This window comes from Lynx canadensis, chromosome A1 (assembly GCF_007474595.2).
Source record: "Lynx canadensis isolate LIC74 chromosome A1, mLynCan4.pri.v2, whole genome shotgun sequence".
In the NCBI taxonomy this organism is placed as follows: Eukaryota; Metazoa; Chordata; class Mammalia; order Carnivora; family Felidae; genus Lynx; species Lynx canadensis.
Window position 1 is genome coordinate 190,822,599 of NC_044303.2, and position 24,437 is coordinate 190,847,035.

At 47.5% G+C, this 24,437-nt stretch overlaps 1 protein-coding gene across 2 annotated transcripts; it reads right to left on the reverse strand.

Annotated features, from left to right (window-relative positions):
* Nucleotides 1-3,633: 3,633 nt before the first annotated feature.
* Nucleotides 3,634-16,281, reverse strand: NIPAL4 (NIPA like domain containing 4). 2 transcript variants are annotated; one of them, XM_032594307.1, is made up of 6 exons: nt 16,187-16,281; nt 12,580-12,819; nt 9,345-9,401; nt 8,088-8,178; nt 5,399-5,559; nt 3,634-4,385 (listed from the first exon to the last, which is right to left on the reverse strand). In XM_032594307.1, the coding sequence occupies exons 1-6, from the start codon at nt 16,221-16,223 to the stop codon at nt 3,757-3,759; spliced, it is 1,215 nt and encodes a 404-aa protein (XP_032450198.1). In that variant the 5' UTR covers nt 16,224-16,281; the 3' UTR covers nt 3,634-3,756. The 2 variants fall into 2 exon arrangements, with proteins under 2 accessions (XP_032450198.1, XP_032450200.1); XM_032594309.1 differs by lacking the exon at nt 9,345-9,401.
* Nucleotides 16,282-24,437: the final 8,156 nt, after the last annotated feature.

Here is a 24,437-nt window from a genome sequence, read left to right on the forward strand (position 1 = left end):
TGCTTTGGCAGTTCTTTTTTGTTGGTGTTAATCTCCCACTGCTCAGCCTGGATAGGGTACATCTCATGAGGACTCCTGAGAAGAGTTCCCACAGAGACCACCAGTCCATCTGTGAGGCCACAATGAAAGACCCAAAGCCACAGCAAAGGGTTTTCCCATGACCAGTTGAGAAGGGCTGCTTACCTTTGTACCTGGACACAGGCTAGTCTAGTTTAATTAGGTTTGGGGTCACTAGAGGCACGAAAGAATGATCCTGGGATTGTCTGCTGTGTTTCTCCTCAGGCTACACTATTGTGCTTGGAGACAGCGAGGACCCTTGGTCAGCCTCCTCATCTTATTGCTAGGTAACACGCACTTCCAAATGGGGAGAGTCTTGCTCAAGGTCTGTTGGGCTGGGTGGGCAGGTGCAGAGCCAAGGCTAGGGTTGAGTATGCTTTCTGATTCCAGAGCCCTATGTGATAACAACTGCCATCCATTAGTGCCCCTGAGTCTGCAGAAAGATCCCACCCTTATTCTCTCATTTGATCCCTGCCTTGGTTTTGAGGTTCTCTAAGAGAGAATCATAATAACCATGCTAGGAGGTAACATTTACCGAGTACTTAAATTATGCTAGGCATTGTATGTTACTGTCTTTCTGTACGTTACCTCATTTAATCTTCACAAAAGCCCTGGGAGGTCTTTGGTATCTGATATTTTTCTAACTTCTCAGGATTTTGAGACTGCCTGAGGATATCAAATGCTTTGACTACTAAAATGCTTCCTCATGAAATCAGCCCCCACCCAAACACCCCTGCCTGTTTAACATCTATCATCTAAACTACCCACTATGTCTACTCTGCCAGCCGATCTCTGGGTTGATAGTCATAGATTGATCAGCAATGCAATACGCAAAGCCTGGTTGGACAGACCTGGTTCAAATCCCAGCTCTGCTGCTTACTAGATGTGTGGAAATGGATAAATTCCAGAACCCGGGGCCTTTTTTTGCTACATGGCGGGAGTAATACATACCTCAAAAGTGTGATCATACGCGAAGTGCTCCGTGTGAAAGCACCCACCTGTGCCTAGCCTGGGCTAAGTGCTCAGAGACTGCTGACTACATCAGTTTTTGAGTTGCCCTGCTGAACATGCCAGGGTTTTATTTATATCTGCTCTGGATTGAGAGTTGGCTCCCAAGACAGTTTGGGCAAAGGAACAGTATTGTTCCTTTATTCAACAGATGGTTTTTATGAGTGCCAACTATGTGTTCGGCATTGAAAACAAGCAGCAAATAAAGACCAGCTCCCATGAGGCTTATACCCAGACAGGGGAAACAGCACGGATCACAGGAAAAGGAATGAGCAAAGTAGTGCCAGACTTAGTTTAGTGCTTCGGAGAGACGCATTGCCTGGTGGGTAAGACTATAGACCCAGAGCCAGATATCAACTTGGACTCTTCCTGGCTGTGTGACCTTGGGCGATTACATAACCTCCCTGAGACACTTTCCTCAAAAATGGGGCTTAAAAATATATCTACCTTGGGGCGCCTGGGTGGCTCAGTCAGCAAAGCGTCTGACTTCGGCTCAGGTCATGATCTCACGGTTCGTGGGTTCGAGCCCCACATTGGGCTCCATGCTAACAGCGCAGGGCCTGGAGTGTGCTTCAGATTCTGGGTCTCCTCCTCTCTCTCTGCCCCTCTTTGTTCATGCTCTCTCTCTCTCTCTCAAAAATAAATAAACATTAAAAGTTAAAAAAAAAAATCTACCTGGGGGATTTGTGAGGACTTAAAGAATCCACATAAAGCTGTTCATACTATGCCTGGCTCCCAGTATGGGCTCAGGTATTAACAAGGGATGAATATTTTCAACTGACTATTCCCCAAACAGCCTTTCCCACTGTAGTGAGAGTGTGCCTGTGAAAGTTACTGTAGGGACTTACTTGGCAGTCACAACCCTCCAGAGATCAGAGACCAGCCCCCCAGCATTAGACAAACCAATTTAATTGTTCTGTGTCCGATGAAGGCCAAGACACAAGTATCAAGTAAACATACCCAGAGGTCTTTTTTCTTGACCCTGTAAACCACGCTCTTAGGGTCCTTAGATTACTGCCTCTCTCAAGATCCAACATGTTGCACTGATTTTAGTTACAGACAGAAATCCACATTCATTGAAAACTGGAGATTTGAGGCTGGAGGTGCAGGAAGCTAGTGTATTGGTCAGCCGAGCCTTTAGATCTTCAAGGCCAGCAAGAGTCTGGGCCGGGCTTGGCTGTGCTTAGGGCATGGGACATCAATGCAGGACACAGGTACGGGGTTATACAGGGGAGGCTCTGCACCCACTTGGGGGCTGAGGATCAAGCCTTCCCTCTTTATAGATATACTGGCTCTCTTACTTCCCCTTTAATGGCCCTTCTACCAACTCCCACACTCTTGCAGCTAGAAAGAAGACAGGAAGGGAATTATCTCTCTCCCTCTCTCCAGCTGCTCTTGTTTTTTAAATGCGTCTGGCCAAATGTGAGGGGACCAAAGGCAGTCCCCAAAGTAGATGGTGTTGGAGCAGCCACGACCTGCTGCTTCCCAAGGTGGGTAGCTCATCAATGGCATTGAGGACTTGGTGGCCATCTGATCAACAGCCAGAAAACACCCATGCCAAGCCTACACCTCACTTGGTCACGGAAGTTCAAAGCTGATCCCACTGCTCAAGCCTCTAAGGCTACAGCCCAGAAAGTACCAAGAGCCCTTTCCACCTGGGTTCTTGGGCACCAGAGTAAACACAAAAGTCATCCCTGGTTTCTAGAGGGCCTGTGGCCGCTTTCTGCCAAATTCTGACATTGCCCCTAATTCTCCCCATCTCCCCAAATCATATTTTGGTTTACTCCTTGAGGAAAAGGAAAGTGCATTCTGCCAAATGCTATTTTGACAGCCAGACTACTTTTAAGAGCAGTGCAAATGCTGTTCTCTTTCCAGAGGGAGGCAAAATGAAACACTGGGTTGGGCCAGCAGAGCTTGGCTGTAGAGGATCATTGTCCTTGTCATTTTGTTTTTTGAGTTCTAAGGTAATTGGCTGAATGTCTCAGTGACAACTCCTTAGGACAGACAGAGAGAGACGGAAGGGGCAGGGATGGGGGTAGAGTGGACAGAAGCGAAGATGCTGACCTCCCGGCTGGAGTGCTCCGGGAATGGGGCTGGTGGAAATGTTCCCTGAGACATCAGGTGGTTTTCACAGTAAGAAGGTCAGCTGAGGTCATGCTGTTGTCTCCGAAGAGGAAGTAGCAAAAGCAGCAAGACGTCTCACATTAGTTGTCAGCTCTGGATGGGAGGCGTGACGAATTGCTCTCGGGGGCCTCCAGGAGCCAGCTGCACTTTGTCCTTGGGCTGAGGAATGGGATTCAGTCTCAGGAGAACCAGTGCTAAGTATTTCCTGACGACCAGCATCTCAGGGAAGTTCTTGGCCTGTGCTACATTCAACGGGTCAAATTCTATCTTCTTCCCAACAACACAGAGATGGCACTGAGGAAACAAGTGGGAAGGGAGGTCCAGGGGACCTGCTGGCACCAACATCAAGTAGGGTATTTGGTCACTGAGGCTGTTTCCACGAAGTTCTGCAACCACCGCTCACTGGGTAGGGATTTTCCTTCTGGAAACAATGATGAGGTATAAATGAACATCTCAAGAAAAGAGAGCCCATCGGTAACAGTTGTTCTGAAAATAACCAGGTGGCTCTGGAATTGAGAAGTCAGGCTGTACTGTAGTGGTCATCTTCTCACTCTCGTATTCCACACTTTAAGAATGGATTATAAATACTTTGGGCTTCTCTTCTGGTGATGGGGTGCTGGAGAGTTCTATATTGTCCACAAGGACATTCTTGTCTTCTAGTCTAATGACAGTGGGCTCAGGGGTGGGAGATGGGGTTGGGTTTTTGTGCATGTGGGGCAAGCTGGTCTGGCTGATGTCCAGGTCTTTGAAAGCATGAAGCATGAACACACCCAGAATGATGGTGACAAAGCCAGAGAGGGTGCCCACAATGTCCACTACAGACATGCTGTACCATTCCTTGAAGAGGATGACGGAGGAGGTAACCACCACCGTCGTGAAGAACACATAGTAGATGGGGAACACCAGGGAAGTATTAAAAATGTCCAGTGCCCTGTTCAGGAAGTTGACCTGAGTGCTGAGAGAAAGTGCCAGGATGAGGGACAGGATGTAGGGGAGGGGATGCCTCACAACTGGCATCCCCTGGAAGAAGTTCTTAATGGTGATGCCCAGACCCTTGACGGCAGACACGGAGAATGACCCAATCACAGAGCAGATGATGATGTAAACGAGGATGTTCCTTTGTCCATAGCGTGGGGCGATGATGAAGATGAGGATGAGGCAGAACACCAGCAGAAGCACAGCAAACACGATGTACCCTTCAGGAGGGGAAGAGATAGATAATCTGAGCTACGGAGGATGCAATTAGTATCTAGAGCCCCTATCCATGGTGATGGGATGTAACACAGTAGGGTTCCAGTCCCATGACACAACTTTTGAATAATTTGGACAAGTTACTAACTAAACCGCAAGACCTCCATTTCCTCATTTGTAAAACAGGGCTAAGAATAGGACCTTTCTCGGGGTACCTGGGTGGCTCAGTCAGTTGAGTATCGACTCTTGATTTTGGCTCAGGTCATGATCCCAGGTTCGTGGGATCAAGCACCATGATGGGCTCCATGCTAAGCATGAAGCCTGCTTGGGATTTGCTCTCTCTCTCTCTCTCTCTCCCTCCCTCTGCCCCTTTCCCCTGCTTTTGCTCTCTCTCTCTCTCTAAAATAAAATAATAAGTTAAAAGAATGGGACCTTTCTCATAGAGCTTTTTTGGTAGGATTTAATAAGATAATACATGCTACAAGACTATGTCCCCCCAAGTTCCTATGTTGAAACCTAATTCCCAGTGTGATGGTATTTGGACATGGGGCCTTTGGGAGGTGATTAGGTCATGAGGGTGGCACTTTCATAAATGGGATTAGTGTCCCTATAAAAAAGACCCCAGAGAGATCCTTCACCCCTTCCACCATGTAAAGGCACAGAGAGAAGATGGCCATTTATGAATCAAAATCTACCAGGGCTTTGATCTTGGATTTTCCAGCCTCCAGAACTGTGAGAAATAGATCTCCATTGTTTATAAGCCACCCAGTCCATGACATTCTGTTACAGCAGCCTGAACATACTAAGACAATGTATGGAAAATATTTAGAACCATGCCCGGCACATAATAAACACATGATAAATGGCATCAATACACATCAGGCTGGGAAGCCTGTGAGCTAACCCTAGGACCAGCCCCCCAACTTTCTTTCTTTAGCTTCCCTCTCCTCCAGGTGGCAGCACCTGGCATGGTCAGCACGCAGCCAGACCTTCCCACTCACGGGGGCTCGGAGCCTACCTGTGTCTTTCATCTTGGCAGCCATCTCAACGACGGTGGAGACCTTCTCTTCCTCGGGGGCGTGTATCACCATCACTGTGCTGCCAGCCACACAGATCACACAGCCCAGCTTCCCCAGCAGATTCAGACTCTCTCCCAGGAAGTATGAGGACAGGACAGCACTGCACATGGAAATGGGAGACAGAGATTAGAAGCCATACTTGTCCCAGTGTCCTGAAGGAAAATGGGGCCCGAGCAAGCGCTCATGGAGAACAGATCAGGGCTCACTGATCTCCTCCAAAAACATTTGAAATAGAAACTTATTTAGGGGAGGCTTATGGCGTGTGCTGGAGGAATCGACGTATGTGTGGAGTTTCATTTTAGAGACTAAAAGATCCCCAAACACAAGAGTCGGAAAAGTCCTTCAAAGCACTCTTGTCTAACTTCCTACCAATGAGCACATCTTCTCTTAACATTACAGATTGCTTTCAGACATGGCTTGTAAACCTCTGGTGGCAAGCATCTCGCCCCTGCACAAGGCAAATGGATCTACTGTAGGTTCATTCTAATTGTCAAAAATATGGTAATTTCTACTCATTTCCTATTTCTATTCCATGAGCTATACGGAACAAATCTATTCCTTCTTCCGTTTGTATATGCCAACATAAACAACCACAATGAAAATTAGAGGCACTGTGTCTTGGGCATATATAATATGTACTAAGTATTAGGCTAGGAATTTTCTACTTATTATATCTCACTCACATCTCACAACTCTTTGAGAAGTAAAATATATTATCCCCATTTTACAGACAAGAAACTGAGTCTTATAGAAATTAAAATAACTTGGCAAGGTCATGCAACTGGTAAGTAGCAAGGCCAGGATTTTAGCTGAATTTCTGTCTAATTATAAAGCCTATGGTCTTTCCTCTATACTTCATTGAAGAGAATTCTTGTGACTTCCCTGAAGTGGGTAAAACACCTCCAGTTCCTTGCTATTCCTTGGTGATGTGATTTTCATCCCCCTCACATCCTCAGATGGCAGAGGTGAGGGAAGAAGGGAGGGAAATGGGGCAAGACAGGTATGATCTCATGGTAGGTTTCTATTTCCTTACAAAGGTAACATTACCTTAGGGTAAAAATCAGTGGCTGATCTAGGAATGAATTCTTCCCCCCAAATCCTAGTTAAAGATATGAAGAGAGGGGAGATTAATGTCCAAGCTCCTTTGAATGTCTTCTGTCTCTCCTTTAAAACTACCCATAACATTTTACCCGGAATGTGTGTTCAAGAGAGTCTGGTGGCATGAGCACAGGCAGACGTCACGCGATGGAGTATTCCCCTCCTCCCCCAACTTCCTGGCAGTGGGAATTTGTAAGTTAATCAGATACGCAATAGAAGTATCACAACTACATCAGCCAACTGTACAATGTGAGTCACGGTTCTGTTTGTTTTTGATTGTGTAAACGTTACAAAATTGTCATCAAGATGGTAAAACAAAACAGGAAACTATGGGTGCTGGGTGTGGTCAGCTGGCATTTACCAGGGCTCCCAGGTTAAGCCAATAATCACAGCCAGCTTCAAATGGGGCTCCAAGACCCCCACAGAGGAACTATGCTTATAGTTCAGGAGGAATGAGGCAATGCGAAGCACACATACTTAGTATCAGTTATTTTAAAAACTATTGGATGTCTGTCAGGCAACATGGCTTAGTGGCTTGAGCACGTGGTCTTTGAAATCAGACTGCTTGGGTGGGAATCCTGGCCTAGCCCCTTAGGACCTGGCTGATCTTGACCAAGTTGCTTAACCTGTCTTGGCTTCAGGTGTCTTCTACTTTCTAGTTAGTAGGGAGGCTGTGAAGATTAAATGAGTTAATACATGGGAAACATTTAAAACATTTAGCACATAGTAAGCCCTCATATGTGTTGGCTATGGTGATTCTTCACTGCCAGTTCTGTACTATGTTCGTTCTTTCTTTCTTTCTTCTTTCTTTCTTTCTTTCTTTCTTTCACATTTATTTTTGAGAGACAGAGCATGAGCTGGGGAGGGGCAGAGAGAGATGGAGACACAGAATCCGAATCAGGCTCCAGGCTCTGAGCTGTCACCACACAGCCCGACTCGACGTGGGGCTCGAACCCACACACCGTGAGATTGTGACCTGAGCCGCAGTTGGACGCTGAGCCAGTCAGGTGCCCCTGCACTATGTGCTTTCTGTGCATCATCTCATTTAGTCCTTGAAGCAATGCCTTCAGGTAGGTAGTATTAGCATCCCCACTGAGCAGACAGGGAAATTGAGGCTAAGAGAAGTTAAATGACTTGCCCATGGTAATATAGTTACTACATTAGGCAGAGCTAAGGTCAGAACTCAGGGACAGCTAATACAGAGCTCATGCTTTTTAACTTGTATGCTGCTCCTACTGGGGCACGAAAGCATTGACATGAGACAGTCAGCTTGGTGGCAGTGGGAGCCCTTCCAGCTGATCTGGGTTTGGCCTGCCCTTCTATTGCCCCATCGTTCGAGGAGAGGCTAGAGCAACCAGCAGCAAACAATCTACGGATCAGGAGCTCTGAACAGCACAGTGCCTCTTTCTGGGAGCTAATATCGACCCATGTCCCTGACTGCAAGTGGCAGCTGACCCCACTAGACAGTTCCAGACCTCAACAAACTGAAAATGGGAAGGAGGCAGAGACAGCAAGAGAGGTGACAATAACCTTATGAGGACGCTCAGCGCTCCCAGAGGCGTGACAACTGTCGCAGGAGCAAATGCGTAGGCCCCGAAGTTGGCAACCTCTCCAGCAGCCACTAGGAAATGAAGGGAGAAAACAGGGTAGTGTGGCTTCGATGCATCATCTCCAGCCCAACTTAACCTGGGCAGAGACAGCTTCATTCAGTGGTCAACCATTCACAGGATCCCAGACCATCATTCCTTAATGTCTTGATCCTTATGCTCTCCCCATGGCCAATCTGATCAGAAGGTCAGGCCCAGACTATCCTGACCAAATCCTTCCATTTTAGATGGGCAAGCTAGGCCCAGAGTCCAAGGTCACAGGACATGTTTGTGGAAGGATGCTTTCTTGTTCTTGACGTCTCTTGGCTTCTAGTCCAGGCACGGCTAAATGTATCTCAGGGACTGTTGATGTTTCATCTGTATATATGAGGTGAGTTCTAGAAAAGGTTAATTTATCAAATAAAGAAACATTTACTTATTGGTTCTCCAGGTACCAGTTGGTCATGAGGCCATCTCTCCCAGATTGACAGGCAGGTGGTTAGAAAGTGTGACATTCCCAAAGGGCCTAGTTCTCTGCATTTGAGTTTCTAGTTTGCAGACTCCTGAAAGTGCCCTTTCTGTCTCTGCTGGTAGAGAATGACCTGGGTCTGCCCTTTGAAAGTAGATGATGAATGTTATAGCCCTGGCTATGACTAGGGTCAAAACCTGACTTATAAATGGAAAGCTGGATAATTTTCCATTCAAAAGAATTAGGGTTTGAAAGCCAGAGAGGGTGGGTGGAAAGCAGGGGAAATGTGTGAATGTGCAAATCTGGGCTAACTGCAAGTGGCAGACCAGCCATGTTCTAAAGTGAGCCAACACACGGCCTGTGGAATGAGAAAATTGGCTGAGGAGCCCCAGCCTCCCATGTAGAGATCCAAGAGACTCCAACCAGGAGTGATAACTCTCTATGTTTCAAGGGAAGTTGAGAAAAGACATCTTTATCATTACCAGTTCTCTACAAACCTCTCTGGGCTTAAATGTTTCATGGATGAAGGACTGACTTTGGGTTGAGAAAGAGATCTGAAATACAGGTAAAATGTTCAACCTGCAAAGATGGTCAAGATGTTCCCCTTGGGAATCTGGGTCTCAGATTCACACTTGGCACAATGGAGACAGAAAGGCCCCCCTCCGCCCCTCCTTTCATCTCCGCCTCTGCCATCAAAGGGTCACTGTTGTTAGTAAGAAAGAACCCACTTACTGGTGAGAAATCCAGCCCACCACATGGCATCCTTCAGGTAGCCATACCCTCCGTCCACTGTAGAAAGGAATGGACACAAAGTTAGCTTGGCCATGCTCTTTCAGGCACCTTTCCTATCTCTACCTTCACTCCCCAGTCTTGAAGGGTTCAATATATGTTAGCTGGTTAGTTCTCTGGGCTTGCTTCTGGGTGAACTTATCCATTCCCCAAGTTTTAAATACCATCTTTATGCAGGCATCCTTATTTCATACGTGTATACTGATCCTTTCTTTGGAGCCCAGATGTATGTTCAATTGCTTAGTTGACATCTCTTGGATCTCCTATAGGCATCCCAAACTCTGTCTTAAATAGAACTCTTAATTTTAAATGCTCCCCACCCACCCACCTACCAAATGAAAGTCAGTAAATGGCACCTCTATGCACCCAGTTGCTTAAGCCACAAACCAGAGAATCATCCTTGACCCTCCCATTCCTCCACCTTCTGCATTCCATCCATTCTGCTAATTCCCTCTCCAAAGAGCATCGCACATATGTCCACTCCACTGCCACCACTCAACTCCAAGGCACTACCACCTCTGGCCTGGGCTGAGGCAATAGCCCTCTATGTTCATCTGATTCCACTCTCATCATCCCTTTATAACCCACTGCCTTCATAGCAGCCAATGAATTTTAAGAATGTAAATCATACAGTCACCCCTCAAGCTTGCAGCAGGCCAATAGCTTCCAAATACTCAGAGGATAAAGCCCCAAATCTTAAACCAGTTGTGGTTTTGTCCCTGTTCACCTCTCCAAAGGCATCTCCTACCATTCTTCTTACTAGTATCTACTCATTCAGGCTTTCTTTTAGTTCATCCAAAATGACGAGCTCTTTTTGGCTTTAAAACCTTTGCATGTGCTTCTCCATGTTGGAAACAGTCTTCTTAACGATATTTGCTTACATATATTTGCTCACTCTACAGGACGTTGCTTGAATGTTTCTTCCCCTAAGATGTCCTCTGTGACCCCCTTATCTCTATTATTTCTCCTTGGGATTCTCTTTCATCACACCCAGCTTTTCTCCTTCATGACATTTATTTATAAATTGAATTAATGTATTTATTTTCTGGCATATCTCTGACTAAAATGGAAACACCAGGAAGTCAGGAATTGTGTCTGCCTTGTTCACATGGTGGACTCAGAGCCTGGCACATAGTCAATACTCAATAACAATAGTTATGATGATGATGGTTATGATGGTAATAGATGGGTTTTAGACAGTTATGTGAAAATCCAGAGATAGTGTATCGCTTTTTGTAAAAGTCTATTTTTCTAAAAAGGTCTTTAGATCTCATCAGATTCCTAAAAGACTCAGGATCTTCCATAAAAGGAGCGCTGAGAGCATTTTATGCTAAGGGTTGAAATCTCATTAGATAAGGAAAGAGCAGACTGGAGGGAAAAAAGGATTCCAGAGAAGCTACCTTTCTGAATGGTATCAGTGATATTTATTCTGCTTTCTCCTGGCACAAGCAAATCTTTTCCTGGCACTTTGGGAGGTCTCTGGCCTTCGGAACACTTGTCAGGAAGTGAAGGAGAGAGCAACAAAGACCATTGCTCCTGACTTCCTCCCCACATCTCACAGCTTTCCATTTGAGAGGGCACCTGGCTCTAGCCCTGGATATCCAACTGCCTGCCAGGCCGTCTCACTTAGAGAAGAGTAATACCAACACTTGTGCCAAGCATTTTTGTAAACACACTACCTATCTTCACAACAATACTAGAGGTTGGAACTGCTCTTATCCCCGTTTTACAGATGAGGAAACTGAGGCACAGAGAAAGCACTTTCCTTGCCCAGGATCACATCACCAGGAACTGAAGAGCTGGAATTAGAGCCCCAGGAGTCTGCTTCCAAAGCACAGTGTCCCACAGAACACTAAACTGAACATGCCCAGACTTGAACCATCGTCTTCCCATAAACCCGCTCTTCCTGCCTTCTTTATCACAGAAAACAGCACCCTCATCTCCTCAGTTGCTCAAGTCAGTTGCTGAGTCAGCCTCGACTCTGTTTTCACCATCCCCTGGGAGCCAGTCGACACCAAACCCAGAAAGCTCTCTTGGGACTCTACCACTGTCTTCATTCCCAGGCCCAAGTTATGCTGTCCCTCTCCCCTAACTGGTCTCCTGGGCACCAGTCTTGTCCCTAATCCACTGTCCACCAAGCAACCAGGAATTTTTTCAAATCATAAATCGAACTATGTCACTCCCCTGCCCAAAACCTTTGTCACTTACAATTGCACCCAAACTCCGTAGCCCGGTTTGCAAGACCCTTCACGATCTGGCCTTTCCCCCATCTCTTACCCCTCGGTGCTCCAGCCATCCTGAACTACTTTCGGCTTCTAATGTCACTCATCCTCTCTCGCCTCTCAGCCTTTGCACTTGCTGTCCTTTCTGCCTGCATCACGTCTTCTTCTCTTCTCCTCCACCTTGCCATCTCATCGTTTAGGCCCCAGCTTCCAGATCACCTCTTGTAGAAAACCTCCCCTAACCTTCCAAGCCTGGGCTTTACATGCTCCTCCAAAATAGTCCCAAAGGATTCTGTATTTTCGCCATGACAGATAGCAAGTAACCTACTATGGAACGATTGCCTATTGACTTGCCTGTGTCTCCCACTCAACTCAATGTCCCACAGGGCACTGTGTCCCCGTGTTCAGCATGGTATCTGGCACCGAGCAGGTTTGCGGTGAATCATGAGCAAATAAATGAATTCCTTTACACATGATTCCTTTTCTCCAGAATGTTTTCACAGTAAGTCCCTTGTGGACAGAGACCCAGTAATGTTTCTGTAGCCTGTAGCGGCTTCAGTGTGAAGTTAATGGGGCACACCAGTGTGCGGCAATGCTCTAGGCAGAGGTATTTGTATGCCCATTTTGCAGGGAAGTTGAGACTTGCCCATGATGACCTAGCTGGTAAGAAATAAAACTGGACTAGATCTGGGGTTTCTGATTCTCGGCTGTGAGACTTTTCCTTATCTGTACCCCCAATTAACTTATCTTGAAATTCTCCAGAAATGTTGGATTTTAAAGGAATGTCTCCTGCTGGTGGACTGGATTCCCGGTGGAGTTGACAATGAGTCTTTTGTGACCATTTAGGCCAGGATCTGAAACTGCTACAGTGGCCCCCTATGAAGGGAGGTGCACAGGCCTGGCCCACGGCCCAGTTGCCCGGCACCCCATGCCCACCCTCCCCCTCAGGACCCTACCAGCCCGTGTGGCCCCCGAGGCCACCAGTCGTTGAAGGCCTTTCTTCTTGAGGATGACACTGCTGCCGATGAGGAAGCTGGACAAGAAGGCCAGGCCCAGACCAATGTAGAAGCCGTAGCTCTGCCTGAACCTCTCCTTCCAGCTGGTAGAGGTGACATTGCTGGGCACCTGGGGGCTGAGGTCACTGACGATCTGGCACAGGACTTGTTGGGAGGAGCAGTAAAGGCTGATCAGGGAACCTGGACAGGAAGACCATGGTAAGTGAGTCACGCCGGGTACATTTGGGTGCTTTCAAGATACTGGAATTGGCGGCCCTTTCAGACCCCATACTTCAGCTTCCAAGGCCCACACAATGGGCCTGAACCTAACAATAATAATTAACATTCACCAAATGCTTACTCCAAGCTAGGGGCTTTATTTGCATGAACTCATTCAATTTTCATAACCATCTGTCAGGTAAGTGCTGCTTTGAATTCCCATTTCATAGATGTAGAAATGGAGGCCATGAGAGGTCAGGCACCTTGCCTAAGAACACAGACTGTCTGACTCCAGAACTCCAGCACATAACCCCTAAGGTGTACTGATGCTCCCCACACCCAGCAGGGTTCTCAGGCTCTCAAAGTCTTAGGCGTCATTGACTCCAACTTCCCACCCTCCACAGGAATCTCCTCCCAGCCTCTGGACTTCCAATAGCTCAGGATCACACAGGGATTTTCTCTTCCAAGAGGCCTCTTCACTTCCATATCCCTACCTCCAGCTGCAGCAGAGACTTCTGACAGGTAACATGAGGGAGTGAGGCCTGCGGGTCCATAGCCCCTTCTAGGCCTGAAGATGACTAAATATAAGCATCCCGTTTGTTAGAACGGCCCATTCCCAAGCCAGATTTTAAGACCTCTGGTGCTGACAGTCAGTGGCTTGGGCCTCCTTCAGGCCTCAGAGACATTGGTGTCCCTGTCACTCCATATGGAATCTCTTCAGTTTGCTTTCCAAGTCCTTGAGATCCTGAGAGTCTGAATCAGCCCTCATGCCCCAGAACCGGCCAACCCTTGCTCGCCTTTCTGGCACAAACACCAAGGACAATAGGACAAACTTGGGTGAGGGGCAGACCCTCAGTCAGAAGAGCTAAGCTGCCTAAGTTCAGTGAAACAATATAAAGCACAGCCAATAGTCCTCCAGTTCCAGTGCCCACATGGTCCTCTACTCTGAGGCTTCTCAGGAACATTCCTACCACAGAAATGGCACAGTGATCATGTGCAGGGTTTTGGCTGGAGAAACTGGGACCCTGATAAGTTTGGTAACCTGAGTAAGACTACACTCGTGGTAAGAAGAGAAGCCAAATTGTTCCCCAAGTCCGTGTAATGCCAAAACCATGCTCTTAACCGCCACATGTACCCCACAGAGCAGGCAGCAAGGGTGGGGTGGGGTTTCCTTTGGCCTCTTGAGGGTTATTTTAAAATATGAACTTATTACTAACATTTAAAAATCCAATTTCCCCGGGTGCCTGGGTGGCTCAGTCAGTTAAGCGTCTGACTTCCACTCAGGTCATGATCTCGTGGTCCATGGGTTCGAGCCCCGCGTCAGGCTCTGTGCTGACAGCTCAGAACCTGGAGTCTCCTTTGGATTCTGCGACTCCCTCTCTCTCTCTCTCTCTCTCTCTGCCCCTCTCCTGCCTGCTTTCTCTCTCTCTCTCTGTTTCTCAAAAGTAAATAAACATTAAAAAATTTTAATAAAAATCTGATTTCCCAAGAAAATTCAGCTTTTGAGCTGCCTGTGTTCACCTTGTTGAGTACACCATCCCAACCGACAACTGGCTGCAGTTGAGAGTGGTTCCCCCTTAGGAAATGCACCTTGCAATTCCTCAGAGTCCATACCTGGCTCCCTTCAGTCATTCTGGTTATGTGCTCAGCCCCTGTAGGCATCTGAGTTTGTGACCTCTGGTGGTCAAAGGCCTTTTTCAAACCGTGGGTCACAAAGCTCCAGGCTGCTGTGCCAAGGATGTAAGTCTGGACCGGTTTCTCCTCATGCCAATTAGAACTACAGGCGAGCCACTAGATGGGCCCCAAAGCCCAAGGTCATGCAGCTCTGGCTTTGGTGTATCTGGAGGATAGAGCAGCATCTTGGTGGAATAAAATAAGGGCAATGCTGATCTTTCTTCCATGGCACAGAATGGCCTGTCTGACCCTCTTACTTGCAGCTGGGAAAACTGGGGCCTAGAGAAGGGGAAGGACTTGCTTGAGTCTCACAAAAACCTAGTGGCAGAGCTGGGCCTGGAACCCACCAGGGGACATCCATGTGTCTTTCACAGTGGGAGATCTCTCTTCCTGACACCTGTGTCACAATCAAGAGAAGATGAGACATGAAGCCATTTCCATCCTTCATGAAATTTGGTCTGACCTCTTGCTCCTGTTCCTCAGCTCAGTCTAGTCTGGAGAGTTCCCTGAACTCAGGAAATGAGCCAGAGCCTGGGAGGACATGGGCCAAGGAAGGTGACTCCCAAGAGGAAGGCCAAGCCCATCCCCACGCCCTTCACCTGCCCTCCTGAAGGTGCATCTCCAGGAGGTGGAGCCACGGGGTGAGCTTGCCTGTTCTGGGACGCACCCTCCGCTGAATGAAGTTTTCCCAGGGGGACAAAAAGAAAATGAGAGAGGCTGAAGGCCAAAGGACATCCAGTTCTGAGAAGGATGTTCATTAGACAAGCGGGTGCTGGGCCCAGTGATTCCAGCTTCTTTTCCAGAATATGCTAGGGCTGGGGAACATATTCTTCCCCAGGGGAAGGTGAGGCTGAAAATGGACTGCATTGTTGGTCAGGAGACCAAAGCCAGCCAACACCCAAAGAGCTGGCTTTGAACACTTGCTGGAGAAGAGAAATTAGAGAAACAGGGCTATCGGACAAGTTACAATTGCAAGAGGCTGTAGGAAAATGGAGACATAGCGGGAAGAGAGCACAGTAGTCTGAGTACAGGTTGTAGGATCCAAGGGCTCTAGCTTTATATTCCACTTCCCCCAGCGGATTAGTTTGAGCAAATCATCAGGCTTTTCAGAACTTCAGTTTCTTTCTCTCCAGAAAGGAGACAGAGAGGTGATAATATCTACCTGCCCTCTAGAGTTAAGGATAAATGAATGCAGGTAAAGGGCCTAGTCTACCACCCGGTTCCCAACAAGAACTTAACATAAAGCTAAAGGTCTTTCTTATCCCTTCCTGGGTTGCTCTTTCCCTCCTTTCCCTAAAAGGTGTGTGTGGGTTTGGGGGTGAAGCGTCTCTGCGCCCCTCTCCCTTGCCCCAGGGAGACAGGCAGACCCGGGCAGGTAGTAGAATCTGAAGCAACTGTATATGAGAAACAACCACGAGCCCCCCCTCCCCCTCTGGTTGACCAGTTGCAATCAGTGCTGCCGCCTCCGCCGCCTCCGTCCCCACGCGTCCCCTTTCCTCCCAACCCCCCTCTCAGCTACCAGCTCCGAAGACGGGGGAAGTCGGCCGGAACCCCGCTTCTCCCCAAGACTGGCCAGAGCGCGATCCACCCCTCCTCGGTTTGGGCCCCGGCCAGAGAGGACGCGAAGGAAAGGAGCGGCGGCGAAGGGAAGGCGCGAAGCGCGGCCCGCACGCACCGTTCTGGCAGCTGGTGTTGCTGGCCCGCAGCTCCATGGGCCCTGCGCGCACGGACCGACGCGCGGGCTGCTGGCGCCCCGGGTTCCCCGGTGCCGGAGCAGGTGGCCGAGACTCGTCCCCCGCGTGGCCGGCGTGCCAGAGGCTGCCGGGGTCGGCCCCAGGGGTGGAGAGAATGACGCGCCCCAGAGGGGGACGGTCCTCGGGGAGGAGTCACCCAGAGTCTTGGGCAACTCGCTGGGCCGGGGGCCCAGCGCTCGAGCAGCCGGCAGAGGGGCGCACGCCCTCCCGGGGTGCGGAGGCTGCAGCGCTCCCGGAGAGGGAGTCACCGCGTCGCGCCCCCGGCGGGAGGCAAGGGGGGCGGGTCCCCGGGCGCCGCCCCTCCGCGACGCCGGGACTGCACCCGGTTGTGTCCCCAGTGTCAGAGAGATGATGGATCCTCAGACGGTGGGAGAGGGGGAGTTTTTTCGGGCGGAGGAAGAAGTGGGAAAAGTGGGGGTTGGAAGAGGCACGGCTGCCAGATGGAGTCCTCCCGGGTCGGGAGGGGGTCCAAGACCCTGGGTTTCTCCCTTCCTGTCTGCCTTTTTGGCTTCCTCCTTCCCTGCCTCCCTGCCTGGTTCATTCATTCAACATAGGTCTGATCTGTGCTGGGCACTCGCACACAACAGGCACACAGTAAGTAGGTGCCCGATAAATGGTCCATACTTGTCTGTGGAATGAATGGATGATAGAAGCTTGGTAAATTCAATGAAAGAAGTATATTTCTTCTTCTAAGTGACTGGAGACCAAAAGGAGGCACACATATTCTCTGTCCCTGGAGAACCTTATGTATTAATGAGAGAAACAAAATGGGATCTACTACTACCTAGAACTGGTGTCTTCCAAATCAGCATTAAAAAAAAAAAAAGCTGGATGGGGTGCCTGGGGTAGCTTATTCGGTTGAGTGGCTCTCGATTTTGCTCAGGTCGTGATCTCCCTGCTCCTGAGTTGGGGCTCCAAGCTGGGCTCTGTGCTGGCAGTGCAGACTCTGCCTGGAATTCTCTCTCCCTCAGAATAAACAAATAAGCTTAAAAAAAAAATCTCAAAAAACTGTGGTTATGGGAAGTACGTTTGTCATCCATGGGTAATAGTAAACATAAATTAGAGAAACACTGATTTGAACCATAAGAACGCCTGTGCAGTGTTTGCCGCAGGGCAGGCAATGTTAATGCTGAAAAACTCCCGTTCAGTCAGTCCTCATGACAGCCACATACAGGACATACTTTTATCATTTTCAGAAAGGAAACTGAAGCACAGAGTGATCAAGGAACTTGCTGGGGTTCCCAGCTAGAAAGTGGAAGAGCCCAGATCAAATACATGCTCCCAGTGGCCGCACGGACATGCTTGGCATTTTAGACTCAAATACTCTCTGGCTCCTGAGAACTGAAGACGTGGGACCTCCAAGAAGGCAGGTGGTCAGTTCTGGCAATGTTGGTCACTGGCCTCCTGGAGGAGGTAGCTTTTAAAAATAGTTATGGAGTCTTCGCTATGGGACAGACCCCGGGCTAATCCCTATCCAGATATTATCTTATTTGAGCCTCCTGTAAGGTAGGTATCATTACTATCTCCATGGTACAGATGAGAGAAAACTGTACTTAAAAAAAAATTTTTTTGGTTATAAGATAATTTTAGATTTACAGAAGAATTACAAAAATAGCCCAGAAAGTTCCCATATACCTGTCACCAGCTTCCCTTAATGTTAATATTTTGTATAGGAATAGAAGAAGCCATATTTTAAATACTGTGAGAAACTTGCCCCCAAGGTCCCACAACTAGTGGAGTAAACAGAGCTGCCCCCTAGCCTGTCCTCTCCAACATCACTCTCTACCTTCTACACGTGACCTTCTAGCTGGGCCCCAAGGGATGGGTTCTCCCAGCATGTGGCTTCCCCTAACTTTCAGGTGATTTTAAACAAATCACTTACTCTTGAGGAGAAATGGTTTCCTCATCTGTCAAATAAGACAGTCCTTCCAGCTTTCTGTGTGTGTGTGTGTGTGTGTGTGTGTGTGTCTGTATTACCATGGGGTTGGGGGCAAGGTGGTTAAGGTAGAGTGTAGAAGGGAGTGGGAAATCACAGGTATTGGTAACATTACACATCCGAGTTCAAGGTAATGCACCCAGACCTACCCCTCACCTTGGAGGGATGCGGCATCAGAGTTCAAATGGAGGTGATTACCTCCAAGTCCAGTATAAATTGGAACACAGAGAAGCTGGAAACTGGATGATTGGTCCTACTACGAAATGATAGTTCATTATAGCAGCATCTACACTACCTGAGAGGGAGGATTGAACAAGAAAATTTAACTGGTCTTTTCTCTTAGCTAAGCATTTCTGCTGCTTAAGATTTAACGTGTGCTACTAAACAGTGCCCATTTCTGAGGCTGGTGGAAATACGACCCTCAAACTCTCACTGCCTTCAAACCCTGATTGCATTTGTTCCGAGGACATGGAACAAGAGATTTGTGGTCTTTCTTTCTGACCTGGGCTTTTTTAATCACAAGAGCGGATATTTCAGTTATGGTCTCATTGTGCCAGAGCTGAACCCAGATCTTGAGAGGTAGGTACACACAGATGTTCCCTAATACATATATTTTTGGATATGTTTGTGATTTGTGGAGCTGCTAAATTTTGTGGTCCAGGGCAGGGGCTCCCTTGCCCTGTGTTCACCCTGTGCTTTGAGACAAGGCTTTTCAGAGTTAGGTGAGTTTCATGTTTTAGGGCAGTGGGCTGAGGTGGAGGGAGCTGGGATCTACTGATGGTTCTTCTAAACCCTCTCAGGGCCTCAGGCTCCCCATTTGTTCTAGAAGGAGGCGTGGCTTCCCCAGGGCTGGCATCAGCATCCCGGGAGTGCAGATATAATGAGCCCCATTGAACCGCAGTCTCCCCGCCTGCTGTCCTGACAAAGCCCTTTTCTCCCTGAGCCACAATAGCACTGTCAGGCAGGTAGCAGGGCCTGTAGCATTGTCTCCCCAGAAAAGAACAACAGGGCTCACTGTCTGTCCCAGGCTCGTCTACCAGGGAAGGGCGGTGACTTTGGAAGGGTCTGACCAGCCAGAGACAGATGGGCTCTGTCCTTAGCCAGCCAGGCACTAGTGAACCAGTCACATCTCATTAGGCCAGTTATTCCAGGATGAACAGGAAGACTAATGTACGAAAACCCAAATCCCTAAAAATTTGGACCTTCTAAGTGCATGTCCAAATGTTCTGTTACAGAGCTGCACTGTCCAGTATGGTAGGCCCCAGCGCCATGTGACCATTGAGAATGTGGAAAGGGGCTCATGTGAAGTAGTCGTGAAGTAGACACGTAAAACAGACACTGTTAACATTTCGGGACACATCATTGTTTGGCAGGGGAGGCTGTCCTACGCACTGTAGGATTTTCGGTAGTATCCTTGGTCTCATGCCAGTTGTATACACTGCTGCCCATCTCCGGGCTCCCCTAGTTGTAACAACCGGTTGCCAAAATCTCCCCAGGTTGCACCCCATCCAGATTTCGAATACTCAGTAAGAAAAAAATGTAAACTATTAATAACTTTTATTATTAGTTACATGTTGAAATGATAATATCTTGGATACATTGGGTTAAATAAAATACGTTATCAAAATTAATTTTCTCTACCTCTTTTTACTTTTTGTAAAGGTGGCTACAAAACGATTTAAAACGTAGTGGCTCACATTATATTTCTGCTGGACGTTGTGATTTATAGAGGGCTTGCTATATGTTATATGCATGTTAGTTACCTATATGCATATATGTATATGCATGCTCATTTAATCTTTGCAGCAATTCTGGGAAACAGGTTTTATTATTATCCCCATTTTCCAGATGAGGAATGAAGTTCAGTGAGGTCACTGAGCCTGTAAGCCAAGAAGCCAAGAATCAAACACAGATACGCTTTTCAATACTGCATATACTAAGTGCCTTAGGTTTAGTAACATGCCATGACACTTGGGTAGGTCACTTCCCCTCCTGGCATCTTACCCCAGGTAGAAGGGTTGGGCAAGATGTAGCTTGTGGTCCTTTCCCACCCTGCAGAGCTGGTCTTCTTGGCAGGGTGGGGAAGGACTGATGGCTGTCGCTTCCTTCAGGCTGACCTGGAATCATGGGAATCTCAAGTGTCGTCATGCAGAAACCGGCCAACTCCTCTTCTTTAGGTGGGTCCCCAGGATGGCTTCTATTCTCATAAAAAGCCTTAATGCCACTAGAAATAATACTTGGAATGGACACAGGTGCACTCAGACTGGCTCTAAGAAGAGCGCCATGCCCAGGGATGAGTCCAATTGATGCAACTGGCATCAATAATGATTATTAAACAACACACCATTACTGACTTCTTGTGTGTCAAGCACTTTGTAAGGGTCATTGCAGTCCCTTACTCTGGGTACCATTTCAGGTCCCATTTTACAGATGAAGGAACTAAAGCTCAGAGAGTGAAGTGACTTTACCAAGGTCACACACCATGGTAAGGACAGAACTTCAAGCTGGGCTTGTGTGTCCCCAGAGCAGCTCTTATAACCAAGGCCCTGGTTTGGGAAGGATACATCATTCTTTCCAGTAGTCTTCTTGGCCCTTCTCCATATGGGTAGCTTGGAAGACTGAGGCCATCCAGAAACCACATGGACAGCCATGCCACCTTCTCATCAGCTCTCCTTCGGAGTTAGAGCTGAACTAATCCAACCCTCTTAGTCTGCAGGTGGGGAAACTGAGGCCTGAAGAGGGGAAAGGTGCTAACTTGTGGCAGAATCAGAACTTTTATCTGTGGCAGAATCACCACTTTTATCTCCTACAACACTTTCTTCATGAGCAGAAAAGGCTAAGCCTAGGGAATATAATAAGAGCTATTATTTTTTGGCCCCTTTAAGGACAAGCCAGGATTTCATATACATTGTCCCATTTGCTCCTCTCAATAAGCCTATGAGTCAGGTGCTGCTATGATTCCTGTTTTAGAGATGAAAAAATGGAGGCTCAGAAAGGCTAAGTTGTCTGCAGTTAAACAGTGGGGCCAAGATAAAACCCAGCATGCTGATTCTAGGGCCATTTCTTGACTGCTCTTCTCAGTCAAGGTTGGTCACACTGTGTTTATGGGATTCCCTCTCAGCGTATGCCTACAGGTGGAAGAGGTTTCAAATTCCTATATAGGGCAGAGCTCCCCATGAAGAATATATGTCGAAGTGCAGCATTGCTTGGCCTTGGTGTGGGTGCGCAGAGAGCCTACTGCACTTAATTCATGGCAAAGAACTGCAGATCTTATCAAAATATAGTTAACATATGGGGCGCCTGGGTGGCGCAGTCGGTTAAGCGTCCGACTTCAGCCAGGTCACGATCTCGCGGTGCGTGAGTTCGAGCCCCGCGTCAGGCTCTGGGCTGATGGCTCAGAGCCTGGAGCCTGTTTCCGATTCTGTGTCTCCCTCTCTCTCTGCCCCTCCCCTGTTCATGCTCTGTCTCTCTCTGTCCCAAAAATAAATAAACGTTGAAAAAAAAATTAAAAAAAAAATATAGTTAACATAATAATACTGAAATGAACTATTACTTGCTGCACAACTTCTATGTTGCAGGTTCTTTTCACGTATTTTTTTAATGTTACACCTTGATTTTATTTTTATTTATTTGTTTGTTTGTTTATTTATAATGTAATTTATTGTCAAGTTAGCCAACATACAGTGTATACAGTGTGCTCTTGGTTTCAGGGGTAGATTCCTGTGATTCATTGCTTACCTGAAACACCCAGTGCTCATCCCAACAAGTGCCCTCCTCAATGCCCATCACCCATTTTCCCCTTTCCCTCATTCCCCATCAACCCTCAGTTTGTTCTCTGCATTTAAGAGTCTCTTATGGTTTGCCTCCCTCTTTGTTTGAAACTATTTTTTCCCCTTCCCTTCCCCCATGGTCTTCTGTTAAGTTTCTCAAGTTCCACATATGAGTGAAAACATATGGTGTCTGTCTTTCTCTGACTGACTTATTTCATTTAGCATAATACCCTCCAGTTCCATCCACATTGTTGCAAATGACAGAATTTCATTGTTTCTCATTGCCAAGTAGAATTCCATTGCATGTATAAAGCACATCTTCTTTATACATTCATCAGTTGATGGACATTTGGGCTCTTTCCATAATTTGGCTATTGTTGATAGTGCTGCTATAAACATTGGGGTACAAGTGCCCCTATGCATCAGCACTCCTGTATCCCTTGGGTAAATTCCTAGTAATGCAATTGCTGGGTTGTAGGGTAGATCTATTTTTAATTTTTTGAGGAACCTCCACACTGTTTTGCAGAGTGGCTGTACCAGTTCGCATTCCCACCAACAGTGCAAGAGGATTCCCACTTCTCCACATCCTCACCAACATCTGTTGTACAAATTAAGTCTAATCCTCATGGCAGCCCCACGAGGCAATGGAGCTATTGTAGTTTTGCACCTGATGACAGTGAGACACTGGGAGGTTTGGTAACTTGCTCAAGGTCATGCAGATAATAAGTGGCTAGGCTGGGATTTGAGCAGGTCCTCAAAGCTCTACTTCAGTCTCTTCCTCGTTCTCTGCCTTTTGATCCTCTGAGTCACTGCTCAGGCCAGCAACTCAAGGTAGGGGGTGGGGGCAGGGGGACTGTAGTGATGCTTCTCTCATGTGCCTGTTTGGACCCGCAGCGTTCAGTATGAGGGAACAGGGAGGACAAGGGCACAGAGGGAAAACTGCTTTTAAAGTGGGAAGAGCCAACTTGAAAAGGAAGGACAGACAGCCTCTGTTTTTCCTTTTGAGTTTTAATAAATTACCCCATCTCAGACTTTGATATCTGAGAGGTTAGGATTAAAGGGTCAGGTGATGTGAGTTCTAGACCCCATTCTGCCATGAATACACTGGGACCAGAGGCAGGTCCTTCCAATCTGGGTCTCCATTTCCTCAATATGTGCAATGAAAATGATGGACTAGATCACTGGTTTTTAAAGCTTTCATTTAGGGGTGCCTGGGTGATTTAGTCAGTTAAGTGTCCAAATTTGGCTCAGGTCATGATCTGAGTCTGAGCCCTGCATCAGGCTCTGTGCTGACAGCTCAGAGCCTGGAGCTTGCTTCGGATTCTGTGTCTCCCTCTCTCTCTGTCCCTTCCCCACTTGTGCTTGCGCTCTCTCTCCCGAAATAAATAAATAAACTTAAAAAAAAAAAAAAGTAAAGCTTTTATTTAAAAGCTTATTTTTTTTAAATGAGATGGGGTGGGTACCAAACTTTTTTCCCCAACAGAAAGTTACATGGAAGGACAATATAAAAATGTCTCTCAAGAGGTGTTTCTTTCATTGATTCAGGGCAGGAGCCTGGAAACTTGTCACCTTGGCCTCCGTGTTGTCTCCCCTCCCCTCCCCTGTAGCAGCCACTGAGACATCCTCCACCCACGATAGGACTTGGAAGATCCAAGGTTGATGGGGGGGGAGGGGTGGCTGTGTGGCCTCTTGAGCACACAATGTTTACATCTGTCATTCTTCTCACGGATGCTCCCACAGAACTGGTTTGGGGTTCAGAAGAAAGGACAGAAGAGGCTCTTGTATGGGGAGGCTGTTGAAGGGATGCCTGTGGGCTCAGGACCCTAGTTCTCTAGGCTCCTTTGTAAGGGTCCTGAGGCACAGTCACACTGTTGCAAGTGGGTCTGAATACTCCTGCATGGTGATACCATCTGTGTCTAAGGGGGAAACTCCCACACACTCCCGAGTGGCACTCCATGTGAGACGGCTGGTAGGAGAGTGTTTTATTTGCAAGCCTGTGACTAGCTCAGCCTCTTTCAGGGCTTCTGGGGAGGAAAAGCAGATTTGGGCTGTATATGGGTCTCAACTTCCCCACACACAATGGTTGTGTGGCCTTAGGCAAATTACTTACCTATCCTGGGCCTCATCTGTCTTATTTGTGAAACAGGGATAATGATGATGACAATGATAATAAAATTACCTCCTACTGAATACTTGCTATGTGCAGATGCTATGTAAGTGCTTCTGTATGCTATAACAGCAGATCTTCACATTACCATATGAGGTAGGTGCTGTATTATCTGTTTTACAGCTACAGAAAGTGAGGCACAGAAAAGTTAGGTGGCTTGCACAAGTTTGCACAGCTCCAGCTATCAAATGGCAGAGCTAAGACACAAACTCTTGTTTATCCAAGCCCAAAGCCAACATTTTCACTTGCAACATTATACTGCCTTTAAAAAAAAATTATTTATCTTGAGAGGGACAGCA